This window comes from Peromyscus leucopus, chromosome 8b (genome assembly GCF_004664715.2).
Source record: "Peromyscus leucopus breed LL Stock chromosome 8b, UCI_PerLeu_2.1, whole genome shotgun sequence".
Classification (NCBI taxonomy): domain Eukaryota; kingdom Metazoa; phylum Chordata; class Mammalia; order Rodentia; family Cricetidae; genus Peromyscus; species Peromyscus leucopus.
The window spans coordinates 26,391,877-26,404,941 of record NC_051086.1 but is presented as its reverse complement, the minus strand read 5'-3'; the positions used below and the strand labels follow the sequence as shown (position 1 = coordinate 26,404,941).

Sequence of the window (13,065 nt, the reverse complement as noted above, 5' to 3'; positions counted from 1 at the left end):
TTCAGTGCCTTTGCCCTGAGTATTTATGACATGCCACATGACCAGTATCAGAGGAATTGAAGTAGTCAAACTCATTTGTACATCAAAACTATATTATTTCACAATTTCAAGATGCTATAAGAATTTATTAGGTGGGATTTTTGTAAATTCCATTTTATTTTTTGGTTTATTGTTAAAATTTAGAGTATTATTCATTTTGTAAAGGCGACAGTGATAAATCGTCAATAAGTTTAGTTTAAAATGTCTTTGATTTCGACTACAGCATAGTTTGCTATTCCAGAGCCAGTATGTTTCTAGACTTGGGTCACACTTACCTTCTTGGGAGAGTGACAGCAAAACACTGATGCCCTGACAGAACTCTGAGTGTGCTTAAACTGGGACTGGCGAATGGCTCTGTAGTTAAGATTTCTTGCTGCTTTCATAGAGGACCCGGGTTCAGTTCCAAGGATCTGCAGGTTACAACCACCTGTAACTCCAGTTCCAAGGGATTCAGCACCCTCCCTCTGGCCTCCTCAAACAGCAAGCATGTGTGCATGTACAAACATCCAAGGAAAACACACATACACATAAATAAATCTCAGCCCTTTTCCCTGAAAAGTATGACTAAGTTTACTTTTGTTGTTTTTGTGTTTTGTTGTTATTTTTAATGCCAAGTACATACACTTAATAACTGGGCCTTAGGTATTAAGAAATGGATAAGCTATGTGAAGATCACATCTGGGTAACTGGTGCTAGGTGATTTGTTACATTAGTTCATTGGGTAGTAGAAGGTGAAGACTTCTCAACATCTGCCTGTTAAACTGAGATATAAACCAGGCACTTGCCAGTTTCTAGACAGTGGAATGTTGAAGGGGGAGCATTGGTAGGGCAACTTGAGCTATCTTTTTAACAAAATAACAAGGTATAACATATTAAAAGTTAGTGATTTCTGTTGCTTCTTGGAATATTATACCTTTAGAGCATTGAAGATAAAGTTGTGGGGGTTTTGTTTTGTTTTTAATTTGACAGATAGTGATTATAGAGCACAAATCCATCATCTGCCCAGGCTATAATGCGGTGCTGCATATTCATACCTGTATCGAGGAAGTCGAAATAACAGTGAGTTTGTTTTTAGGATAACTGGCTTGTTTAATTTTGAAGAATGCTGTATCTTGATAATTTCTGATCAACAATACAGATACATTTACACTTTTCTCTCTCTCTCTCTCTCTCTCTCTCTCTCTTTTTTTTTGGTGGTGGGGGTGATGGGTGTCATGGTACACGTGGAGTCTGCTCTCTCCTTCCACTTTTCTTTTGCTCTGGCAATTAAACTCGGGTCCAGAGACTTATGTGGCAAGTACCTTTGCCTGAAAAGCTATCTTGCTACCTGTCTATGTAGCTTAGGCTGGCTTGGAACTCATGATTCTCAAATACTAGGATTACAGGTATTCAGTACATGCCCAGGTTACATTTTATTCTTAGAGTTACTTATATTTAACATTAAATTTTATTTCTTTCCCTCTTTTATTGGCTAGGCCTTAATCTGCTTGGTAGACAAAAAATCAGGAGAAAAAAGTAAGACTCGACCCCGTTTTGTGAAACAAGATCAAGTATGCATTGCGCGTTTGAGGACAGCAGGGACCATCTGTCTGGAGACCTTTAAAGACTTCCCTCAGATGGGACGCTTTACCTTACGAGATGAGGGTAAGAGGTTTTCCCTGTCTTTGATCCAGTCAGGCTTTAGTAGTCAGCATTATCTGAGTACTGTCCAAATTACAGCTGGTTCAAAGAAAATCCAGGTGTGTGTGCTGTAATAGTCAGGTGTGATAAGTATATTGAGTTGAATATATTAAACAACAAATGGAATTACCATATAGTACCAGTAATGCTGCTCTATAGACTTAATTTTAACATAATAGTACACTTGGAAAAAAAAATGAATTTACTAAGATGTTTCTAGAATGAAGACTTCTATAGTAAATAAGAATACAAGGGCTATATGACTTGTTTGTTTAATATGTAATTCACATCCTTGAGGGCATCCATTTCTACCTACCTTTGATTGATGCAGAATAGCTGTAGTTTTCCTCTGACGGTCTGAACATTCCTTGGTATGAAAACGAACTGATTGGAACATTTCTTTGTGGGCTAATGTTTCTGTCTTTTAAAGATGAGGTCTCATGTAGTCCAAGCTATCCTCAAACTTACTGTGTGGCTTATGGTGATCTGATGATCCTGAACTTCTGATCCTCCTGCCTCTATTTCCCAAGTGCTGGGAATCAAAGCCAGCAGTACCTCACACATTGGGGCAGCGCTCTACAGGCCTGCTGTTGTTGGAGACTGGGTCCTCTAGTGGAGCCTAGATTGGCCTCCAATTCACTGCAATCCTGTTGCCTTGGTCTCCTGAGTACTAGGATTACAAGGGTGAATTCCTGTCTGGCAACTAGAAAACTATTCAGACCTTTGCAGTTCAACAGAAATCCAGATAAATATTTAACATGGTAGTGTTCAATATCATTAAGCCATGGTAGAGAATACAGTATAAAAACAGTTGATTTTTACTTTTTTGTTTGTTTTGTTTTTTGTTTTTCGAGACAGGGTTTTTCTGTGTAGCTTTGCTCCTTTCCTGGAACTCACTCTGTAGACCAGGCTGGCCTCGAACTCACAGAGATCCGCCTGGCTCTGCCTCCCGAGTGCTGGGATTAAAGGTGTGCGCCACCACCACCTGGCTGATTTTTACTTTTTTTCCCCAAGCTTGACTAGGTCATGGTTTCACTTTAAACACCTTATCTTCCAAATTTGTTGATAGTGACATTTGTTATACTTCATAGTTTAGCAGGATTTTTTTTTTTTTTTTTTTTTTTTTTAAGGCATCATTTCTATGTAAGGCCCAGCTAGCCTTGAAATCAAGATCCCAAGTGGTAGGATTAGAGTCATTTGGACTGTGCCCAGCTCTAAATAATCTTAGTTAGCCATTAGAGCCTGATGAAATCTACTATGGTTTGGGTGAATAGAGCTATTCAGTCAGGAATTTGCACAAGGACTATATTTTGTTTTGGTTAGTGAGGCTTAATATAGTATAGAGCCTTGCTGTTAACCACTGAAAGGTGTTGTTTTGTCTGTTCCAAAATTTCATTTCTAGGTAAGACCATTGCAATTGGAAAAGTTCTGAAACTGGTTCCAGAGAAAGACTAATAAGCATTTTCTTGATGACCCTGCACAATACTGTGAGGAATATTGACTGCAAAAGCCTACTTCACACCGCCCTCTCTTCTTTTCTGCCCATCGACAAACCTCTCCCCATATTTTGCAGAGAAACTTCACAGCAGAAGTCCACATTATGTCAGCTTTCTCATATTGAGAGCTCTGCTATGCCACTGTTGAATTTTCCCCAAGATTTTGCCCCCCTTTCAAACTTTGCTTCCCTGGACAGATTTGGCAATAGCTTTGTAAGTGATGTGGACATAATTGCCTACAATAATGAAAACCAACACGAATTTTTTTTTTTTATTTTTCATTTTCCCCTTAGGCATAGTTAGCCTTTTCCCCCCCAGGCAGATCATTCTGAGTGTGCGAGTGTGTGTGCACATGTTAAAAAGACAACTACCATGTTAATAAAATATTCAATTTGAAACCCTTTTCGGTATTTGAATTGCTTTTGAATACTGTTTTTTATCTCAATGTAACATTGTTGCATTATCTTTTTAACTGCCAAGTAATTGAATACATTTTATTACTTGGATTTTTCTAAACGCTCCCTACCCACTCACTTTAAATGGGGCATTTACAAACACTGCTCAAGTTTGAATTAAAGGAAAGAATGTGTTGTTTGATCCCTCATTTTGATGGTTAATGCATACATAAACACCTTTGTGCAACTGTGACACTGCTTTGTGAACTAGGTATATTGGTTATTTTCTGCCAATTTATATCTTAATATGATTTCTTAAACACAGTAAGTTGTTTGGAAGCAAGTGAACACATTATTGTCACCTTTCTAAGTAAAGCTTAATAAAACTGTCCCCTCCAGACAATTCCATTAGCTTGTTACATGAATGGAAGTCACAGGAAAGAAAGCATGCTGAGACTGGCCAACACCCGTTAGTTCTTCTGAGAGCTGCATGCATCTAGTATAAAACCCTATCAGTTATACATGCCAGTGCCACAAGTTACTCACTTTGTCGGTAACTTTAAAGGGTGGAAGAGCCTTGCTTCTTCATGCCAGTTCTCAATCCAGTGACTAAATGAGCACAGAGTCATCACAAACTTCTCACACTAAAATGAACAGTAACAGGTAGAATCAAGCACAGGATAGCTTTTAGCTCAGTTATTTGAGTTTTCTTAAATAGAAGCTGTAAGTTGCTAACCAGGATTTGGAAGAGCCACAGTGCAGCATTGTAGTGTGGTGAATTTAGTTCAAAGGGTAACTACTACAGGTATGCCAGACATTTTTTTGTGAGAATAAATGGGAAGTAGGAGAGACATCCTGTGTTTGTTAGAAGCCTCCTTCAAGTTGAATGTGTGCTTCCATTTATGAGATTTGGCCTCTTTTACATTGTGATTTCTAAGATTCTTTTTAACTGTACGTTTATTGGCATGGCCCATTCCTGGATTCTTGCTCCCCAGAAAAGAAAAGCCTAGCCAACTGTATCTCCTCTCCAGTTACAGAACAAAACACAAAAGTCTTTTCTGAACAATGAAATGCCAATCGCAGAGATGAGTGAGTTGCTGTCTTATAGACAGGGCCAAGGGAAGCCCTCCAGTTTTGAACTACACATATGGCTATTAAATTGCATGAAATTTAATTTTTATGATGCCTGCAAATATCTGGGCTTTTATCTTTCTGTGACATTTGAGAGCTCTAATGAGATCAAAATGTTTTTTATATTTCCATGCTAATAAAATATTAGCAAATGCTTGAGTCTTTATGAATCTTTAGAACCTTTAAGTTACTGGAATTATTTCCAATGATTTCCCTTTTGAAATTAAACATTTTAAAAAACAATTATGTCTGCTGTTAAAACACTTACACTATTAGATTGTTATGTGCATGTTTCCAGGATTCTTAAGTGAAATGGCTTAGGCAGCACTTGTGAAAGACCCACCTCTACAAGATAACATAAGTACAAAGGTTATTGTAAATTATTTTCATTGGAATTATATCACATCAACAGAATTAACACCATACATTTTAGGACCTCGAAGTTTGAAAAACCTATCTGTAATTAGACTTCACCCATTTTAAAATAGTTTTTATATGTCATTTGAATGAGGTAAATTGTCTAAACTTGGAATGTGTGCAGATGTTGGATTTTTAAAGAGCAATACAGTTGTGTGCTATCATTCAGTCTTTTGCAAGTGTAAACTTTTTATGTGGTTGACAATGCAAAATAGGATAACTACACATTCTGGATATTAAAGATCTTATGTTTTTTCAACTATATTTAACATAGGCATGTAGCATCATGATTTGGTGCCCCCCATTTTACATTAATGATCACCACACAACTTTTATGCTAGGTTATTTAGTTTAATCTTTTAAGTGAGCATACATAATTTTAAGTGATGGCATTTAAAAACATCTTAACTGTCATCTTTTTCTGTGAAAGAGAAAAATAACAGCATTTTTTTGTTTATACATAATTTGCTACCTAGTGTGTGAGGGGGAGTCCATATAAATCCAAACCACAAGAAGTTGTGTTGAGTGTATACTGCCTGAAATTCAATGACAAATAACTGTTTGTAAATGATTAAACACATATTTCCCCCTTGTTTTTAATTAAAAATCTTGAAGTACACGATAATTACATGTAAAAACTTTGTAAACTGAAGTACAAGCTATTCAGTGTAACAAGATAATTCATCATGTCTGCTATTTATGAGAACCACTTAGATCTACTTTACAGTGTGCAACTTTGAAAGTTATGTGGTTGAACAATTCCTGTCATCAGTTGAAGTGCTGCAAGCATTTTGGCTTATACTTGGAACCAGATGCAGTTTTATAACTTACGAATCCAAGATGAACATTGGGGGGGGGGGGGCGGCTCTAGTCCCTCGGTCGTCTCCAGGAACACTAGTAATTGCTCCATGATCTTGGATGACTGTTTACACATGACAGCACTCTAGCACCTTTTGCTCACTGGCATGCTCTTCCTCACTGCTGCTTTATGAATGATAACTTCATTGCCTTGGGTAGAGCTTTAGGTAGTCAAGGGACAAAGCTGTAGCTTTCACTGTTAGAAACGTCCAACCTTTATACCATTTGTGAAAATTCCGGTTACAGTACTATATCTTGGACTGTATGTAGAATGAGTAGATGTTATATTCATTGTTGGCCTACCTTACTAGAATAAACTGCAACTAATCCTCTCACAGATCTATATGTAAAGTAGATAGAGAGCAGTCAACTGGATTTGGGGAATGGTTACCTCGAAATACTGTATTGATTTCTTCCAGCTAATTTTTCAGTGATTCTAACAGATGCCATCTGATTATTCATGATCTTGTTTCTTTAGAAATCTTGCCATGGTAGCAACTTGGTAAATATAATTACATATGCACAATTCATGATTTAATAGGTTTAAATTTAGCTGTTGGCTAAATTAGATCTTAGTGTGTGGAATAGAAAGTGTTATTTTCCAGTAGTAATTCAGTCGATTACATTTGAACCAATTTATTGCCAGAATTCAGATAGGGTAGATTTGATACTTGATGGGTTTAGTTCTGGGATATTCTTAATATTTAGAATCCTAGAACTCAATGAGTCTTCCCTTCAATAAATATACTTCTCACATACCTCTAATCCTATGCTTCCTTGAAACAATAATATGCTAGCCAAGTTATTTACTAAGGATTATCATGAGGGCGTGGAAGTATGGGGGTAGAGATTTAAAACTTGTTTTCCGGTGCAAGGGAAAAGTAAATAGTCACTAAGCCTGATTAGGCAGAAAACATGGTTTTCTTAAAGCAGTTCCAGAAGAGTATTGCTTTTTTTCTGCCTTGTCACACATGCCACTGTGCCCTTTAAATCTTGACCTGGAAACCTCAGGTTTGTGGACTGCATGGGTGGATGGCTTTTTGTGCTTCCTGAGGCACCCACCCCTCTGCTAGGCACATTAGCTTAGTGCTTCAGAAGTCAGCCTGAGTCCTTGCTACCTCCTTTCCTGCTGCCCGGGGAAGAGTGTCTGTGCTGGAGCTAGAGCTCTGGCCCTCCTCAGGTCATGGTCTTCACCCCCATTTCTCCCACATGTATTAGGTGACACTAAGCTCTGAGCCTGTGAGTCTGCATTTGAAGGGACGTGTTGGGCTCAGAAACGTACATACTTCTTAACTAGTTTCTCCCGTTTGTTTTAAAGGAAATGTGGATCTCTCAGGCTGGGACTTAGTGACTAATTTTTACTGAACTGGTTAATACCTAGAGCCCATTTTAAAAGATAATAAGATGAATGAGAACTGGCTAGGTTTGATGGGTTATTAGCCTAATTCCAAAGCATGAATGAGTGTTCTAGGTAGGAAGGAAACCCTTTTCTTATGATTTGTAGCTACCTACTGTGCCTGATTTGGTGCCTGTGTGAGGATTAAGCCCTTAGTCTGCTCTTGCAATTACTCAAATGACTGAAGTTTAAAAATTTTGTTTTGTAACTAAAAATTGTCATCTTCCCTTTTGATGTGCTTGTCTCTCTGTTTATAATCACCTGCTGTACTCTGTGCTACTTTCTCTATGATATTTTTGTATCAAGTATTGGAAATATCTAACAGACTTATTGGATGGACCTAACAGGCTGTTATCTCAGAATTTAAAAAAACGTTTGTTTGGTGTGTGAGGCTTTTGTATGGTTATATGACAACCTTACAGAACAAAAATAGCCCTCCAGGAAGGGTTAGAAGAGATACTTGATAATAAATAACATCACATTGTGTGGTTTTATGTGAATACAATTGGAGAAATATCAGTGATTATTCTGTCCAAGCTATGAACCTCTACAAATTCAGGATTTTTAATAAAGATCAAGAGACCAAATGCATGTGCCCTTCTTTATTGTGCAGGGTAATTTAGCAGACCTAGCATACACAGTGGTTAACTGAATGACAACAGTATGTTTCTTTGTACACTCATCTTTGGTGAGGGAAGGCTGAGACAGGTACTCACTATGTAGAAAAAACTAGCCTCAAACTTGTAGTGATCGTACAGCTTCTGTTTCCTGATTTTTGTGGGATTATAGGTAGGTATCACCATAGTCCAGTTCATACATAGAGTTCCTTTCATGAGACACGGTGAGTTCCTGCTTTAGCTGTCCTTACACAAAAGGTCAGAATTTTGGTCATGAGTCTAGCATTAAACTAGTCTTAGCTTAAACAAAATTTGTGAGCAAGAATGTGGTAAAGCAGGGCTCTTCAAAGTTCTACATAGGGGCTAGAGAGATTGCTCATCAATTAAGAGCACTTGTTTGTTTCCAAGTCAGTCTGCTTACAACTGCCTAATGTCAGCTCCACAGGATCTGACGCCTCTGGCCACCTCAGGCATGTATCTCTCTCACACACACAAAGTATTAGTTCTAAAAGGGGGCTGGGGAGATGGCTCATTGATTATGAGCACTCTCTGCTGTTCCAAAGGTCCTGAGTTCAATTCCCAGCACCCACATGGCAACTCACAACTGCCTGAAGCCCTCTTCTGGTGTGCAGATGTATATGCTGACAAAGTACCCATATGAATGAATGAATAAATCTTTATTTAAAAAGTTCTAAAGAAACCATGTTTGTGACATTTCCCAACAATTACTCCATTTTTCTTTGTTTTTGTTTTGGGGACATGGTCTCATTATGTACCCCTAGCTGGAATGGAATTTGCTGTGGAGAGCAGGCTGGACTTGAACTTAGGAAGATTTGTCTAGCTCAGTCTCCCAAGTGATTGGACTTTTACCTTGTTTTCAAAGACAGTATCATGTACTCTGGCCTGGCCTGGCACTTCAAGTCCTCCTGCCTCCACTTCTAAATGCTGGGATTACAGGCAAGTACTACTGGTATTCAAGGGATCAAACTCGACATGCTAAAAACACTCTGACCAATGAGCTGTAGCTTTTTTTCCATCCTGTGGGTTTCTGTTCAATGACTAGGATTCCAGCAGTCCACCAATACATAGAACTGTTTCCTTGTTAACAAGAATTCTCTTACTTTGATTAATTTTGTCTTTGGGCACCACACAGGAACTGTATGTAGTGGGCACAAGACTTGCAGTGGAGTGTTTTAGAGCAAGTTGTTTCTGGAACTTAAAAGGAAAATCAGTTTTAGCATCTTTGGTTTTGTGAAAAATCCATCTTTTTAAATGTATTTATTGGTTTTTCAAGACAGGGTTTCTGTGTGAAGCAGTCTTGGCTACCCTGCAACTCACTTTGTAGACCAGGCTGGCCAGACCATACCAAGTTCCCACAAGCAGGACCCAAGGTGGCTATTGTGGGACTGAGGCTCTGAATCAAGCACAGCAGACACAAGAGGTTCTTCAAAGCAAGGTTTTTTACTGGACAGCACAAGAGAAACTGACCGGTCAGGGACAGCAGTACAGACTCAGGGGCTGACTGGGTCCCCATACGTTCAGTTCAGCATGTAAGAGTCAAGATTCCAGGATTAGGGGTCGGGTTTTTCCCTGTGTTCCCTCATTGTCAACACACAATTCATTTGTTCTTTCTGTTGTTAGCAACAGTGTAATGTTTTTAGAGAACTAAGCATGCATAACAGACTTTCTGTGGTTTAAGGAGCAGGTAGGTCAGCTGTTGTAAAGTTCCCAGCTCTCCTAGGACTTTGGGAACTTGAACTTTTTTTCACCCTAAAGGTAAAAAGGAGTCTGAAGTAAAAATGGCAGTACTTAGGACAAGGTGCTGTTGCCTGCTCCCAACATGGCTATTAGCTCAGATGACTTCTACACTATCTGTATAACTGAGACCACACCAGATCCTCCCCTAGGCCTCTAAGATGACACATGTAGCCCATCTCTAGAACCCATCTTCATGGAAGAAGTGAAATGTACTTTGAGAAGAGTTTCAAATTATGCTTCCTGCCGGGCGGTGGTGATGCACACCTTTAATCCCAGCACTCGGGAGGCAGAGGCAGGCGGATCTCTGTGAGTTCCAGGCCAGCCTGGTCTCCAAAGCTAGTTCCAGGAAAGGCGCAAAACTACACAGAGAAACCCTGTCTTGAAAAACAAAACAAAAATCCTGTGCACATGAGATTGTGTTACACCAGGAAACTTTTTTCCAAATGGTACTGTATTCAAATATGCCTAAAGTAAATGGACTGGTGCCAGTCTCTAGAAGTTTGAACAAATACTGGCTACTGAGTCACGAACTAGATTTCCTTCTTGCCTCCTATGGATCACGACTCTGTTGACCCTAGTGTTTGCAGAGACCCCACATCAAACTGCTACCGAGGAGTAGCTTACTAGGTTGCAGTCATGTAGCTTGTTTAAATTGGCCTGCTTTTCTGAATAATTCAGCAAAATATAACTTGTCTTTTTCTCTTTTCTAAGTATACTTCTTTCGACACTTGGGATTTTTCTCCAACATTTGCAGCTTCCTTACTAATTTCTTGTTTTTGTTTTTTTTTTTTTTTTTTTTTTTTTTTGGTTTTTCGAGACAGGGTTTCTCTGTGTAGTTTTGCGCCTTTCCTGGAGCTCACTTGGTAGCCCAGGCTGGCCTCGAACTCACAGAGATCCACCTGGCTCTGCCTCCCGAGTGCTGGGATTAAAGGCGTGCGCCACCACCGCCCGGCTTGTTTTTGTTTTTTGAAACAGGGTTTCTATGTAACAGCCCTGGCTGTCCTGGAACTCCCTTTGTAGACCAGGCTGGTCTCCCAAATTCATAGAGTTCAGACTACCTCTGCCTCCCAAGTGCTGGGGTTAAAGGTGTACACTACCACGCTGAGCTTACTTTAAAAAAAAAAACAAAAAACAATTTTTTTATGTGTATGAGTGATGTGTATGCGCACATGGGAAAAGGTGTGCCTCTGTGTGCGCACGCGCACACACAACACACACACACACACACACACACACACACACACCACAATTAATAAAATTCATGGTCAAAGAATCATCTCATTCAATCTTTAGAAAGAACCAACTTTAGATTCTTCCTAGTATTTAGTGAGACCTGGACACTGAAACACTTGAAATGACTTTAAAGTCTGCTTTCTATGTTTACCATGAAGGAAATGGTATTAACAAAAGCTGCCGGATTGTTCCATATAGAAATGCCTACTGTAGTGCTGGGTGTGGTGGCTTGGGCCCTTAATCCCAGCACTCAGGAGGCAGAGGCAGGCAGATCTGAGTTTGAGGCCAGTCTAGTCAACAGAGTGAGTTATAGGATGTCCAGGTCTACACAGAGAACTCTGTCTCAAAAAACAAGAGATAGATAGATGGGGGGTTGGGGGGACAGCACTGTAGCTGAACAAGTCACTGCAACCCTAATTTCAGTTTGTGTATGAGGCTGAGGTAATTGGATTGTTGAAACAAGTTCTCTGTAGCTTGGGCAAGCCTCAGCCTCCCAAATACATACTACAGACACATACCACCACACAGAGTTCCTCCAAACCCACCATAACTGCACTGATGTCTTCCCCAGATAATTTTACCGTCTGTATTCTGCAGTGCGGACTAGGCACTACCACAACTGGTAGGTACTCTACCAGGGATACATCCTAGTCCATGCATTTTTACAAATAATTTGTGTACTTCACAAGCACAAAACCTGAGTTCAGATCCCAGGCACCTATATAAACACCGAGGCAGGGCGGTGGTGGCGCATGCCTTTATTCCTAGCACTCAGGAGGCAGAGGCAGGTGGGTCTCTGTGAGTTTGAGGCCAGCCTGTTCTACAGAGGGAGATCCAGGACAGGCACCAAAACTACACGGAGAAACCCTGTCTCAAACACACACACAACAACAAAAAACAAACAAACAAAAACACTGAGCATGCATGCAACTCTATTATCACTATAGTATTCTTTTTGTTTTTTAAGACACGGTTTCTCTGTGTAGTCCTAGCTGTCCTAGAACTCACTGTAGACCAGGCTAGCCTTGAACTCAGAGATCCGTCTGCAATTAAGGGTGTGTGTCAACACTGCCCGGCTATAGGATTTTTAATAAATATGTGTAATTTGGAACTCAATTACTATCTTAATTTTAAAACTTCATTATTTTCTTTTTAAATTGTGTTTTATATGAGGAGCTTGATAAACATGTCATGGCACAAATGTAGAGGTGAGAGGACCACTTGCTAGCAAGTCAGTTTTCTTCTCCTACTAAGTGGGAAAAAAGTCAAGCCACAAAACAGGTAGTGGGTGCACTGCCATATCACTGGTCCAAACTCCATTACTTTTTCTTTTTTCAGTTTATCGGGACAGGACTTCTGTGTAGTCCAGGCTGTCCTGGAACTCGCTATGTAGACAAGGCTGACCTCGAACTCAGATTCACCTGGCTCTGCCTCCTGAGTGGTGGGATTAAAGGTGTGTGCCGCCACCACCCAGCTCCAAACTTAATTATTTTCAATGGCAGAAATAATACCATATTATATGCATAAAGAGTTTGTGTAGTATCTCGTGCTTGATAGGTTTTTTTTTTTTTTTTTTTGGTTTTTTGTTTTGGTTTCTTGAGACAGAGTCTCACTATGTAGCTCTAGAACTCACTATGGAGACCAGGCTAGACTCGAACTCAGAGATCTACCTGCCCCTGCCTTCTAAGTGCTGGAATTAACCACATGTGCCACCACATCCAGCTATGTTTTTGGTTTTTTAAGGGTAAGTCTTATGTTTTGTTTATGCAGTGATCCTCCTGCCTCCACCTACCAAGTGCTGGGATTAAATAAAAAATTCTGAAAGAAAAGGTAGAAGAAACATCAACTGAAGAAAATGTTATGACTAGTTATGGTTCCACAAGCCTTTAATTCCAGGCACTCCAGAGGCAGGCAAATCTCTTGAGTTTGAGGCCAACCATGTCTATACAGTGAGTTCCAGGCCAGCTAGGGCAAGACACTATCTTGAGAGAAGGTAGGAGGAAGAGGGGGGAGGAAGGAGGGAGATGGACAGAGTAAGAACGAGA

General features: G+C 39.7%; 1 protein-coding gene across 2 annotated transcripts in view; it reads left to right on the top strand.

The window, feature by feature from the left end:
- Gspt1 (G1 to S phase transition 1) overlaps positions 1–7,999 on the top strand; it is a 38,510-nt gene extending 30,511 nt beyond the window's left edge. For both annotated transcript variants that reach the window (XM_028872910.2, XM_028872911.2), the window contains exons 13-15: positions 1,009–1,098; positions 1,515–1,683; positions 3,122–7,999. In XM_028872910.2, coding sequence (XP_028728743.1) covers positions 1,009–1,098; positions 1,515–1,683; positions 3,122–3,174 — 312 coding nt within the window. In that variant the 3' untranslated portion in view covers positions 3,175–7,999. The remainder of the gene's footprint in view (positions 1–1,008; positions 1,099–1,514; positions 1,684–3,121) is intronic.
- The last annotated feature ends 5,066 nt before the right edge of the window (positions 8,000–13,065 follow it).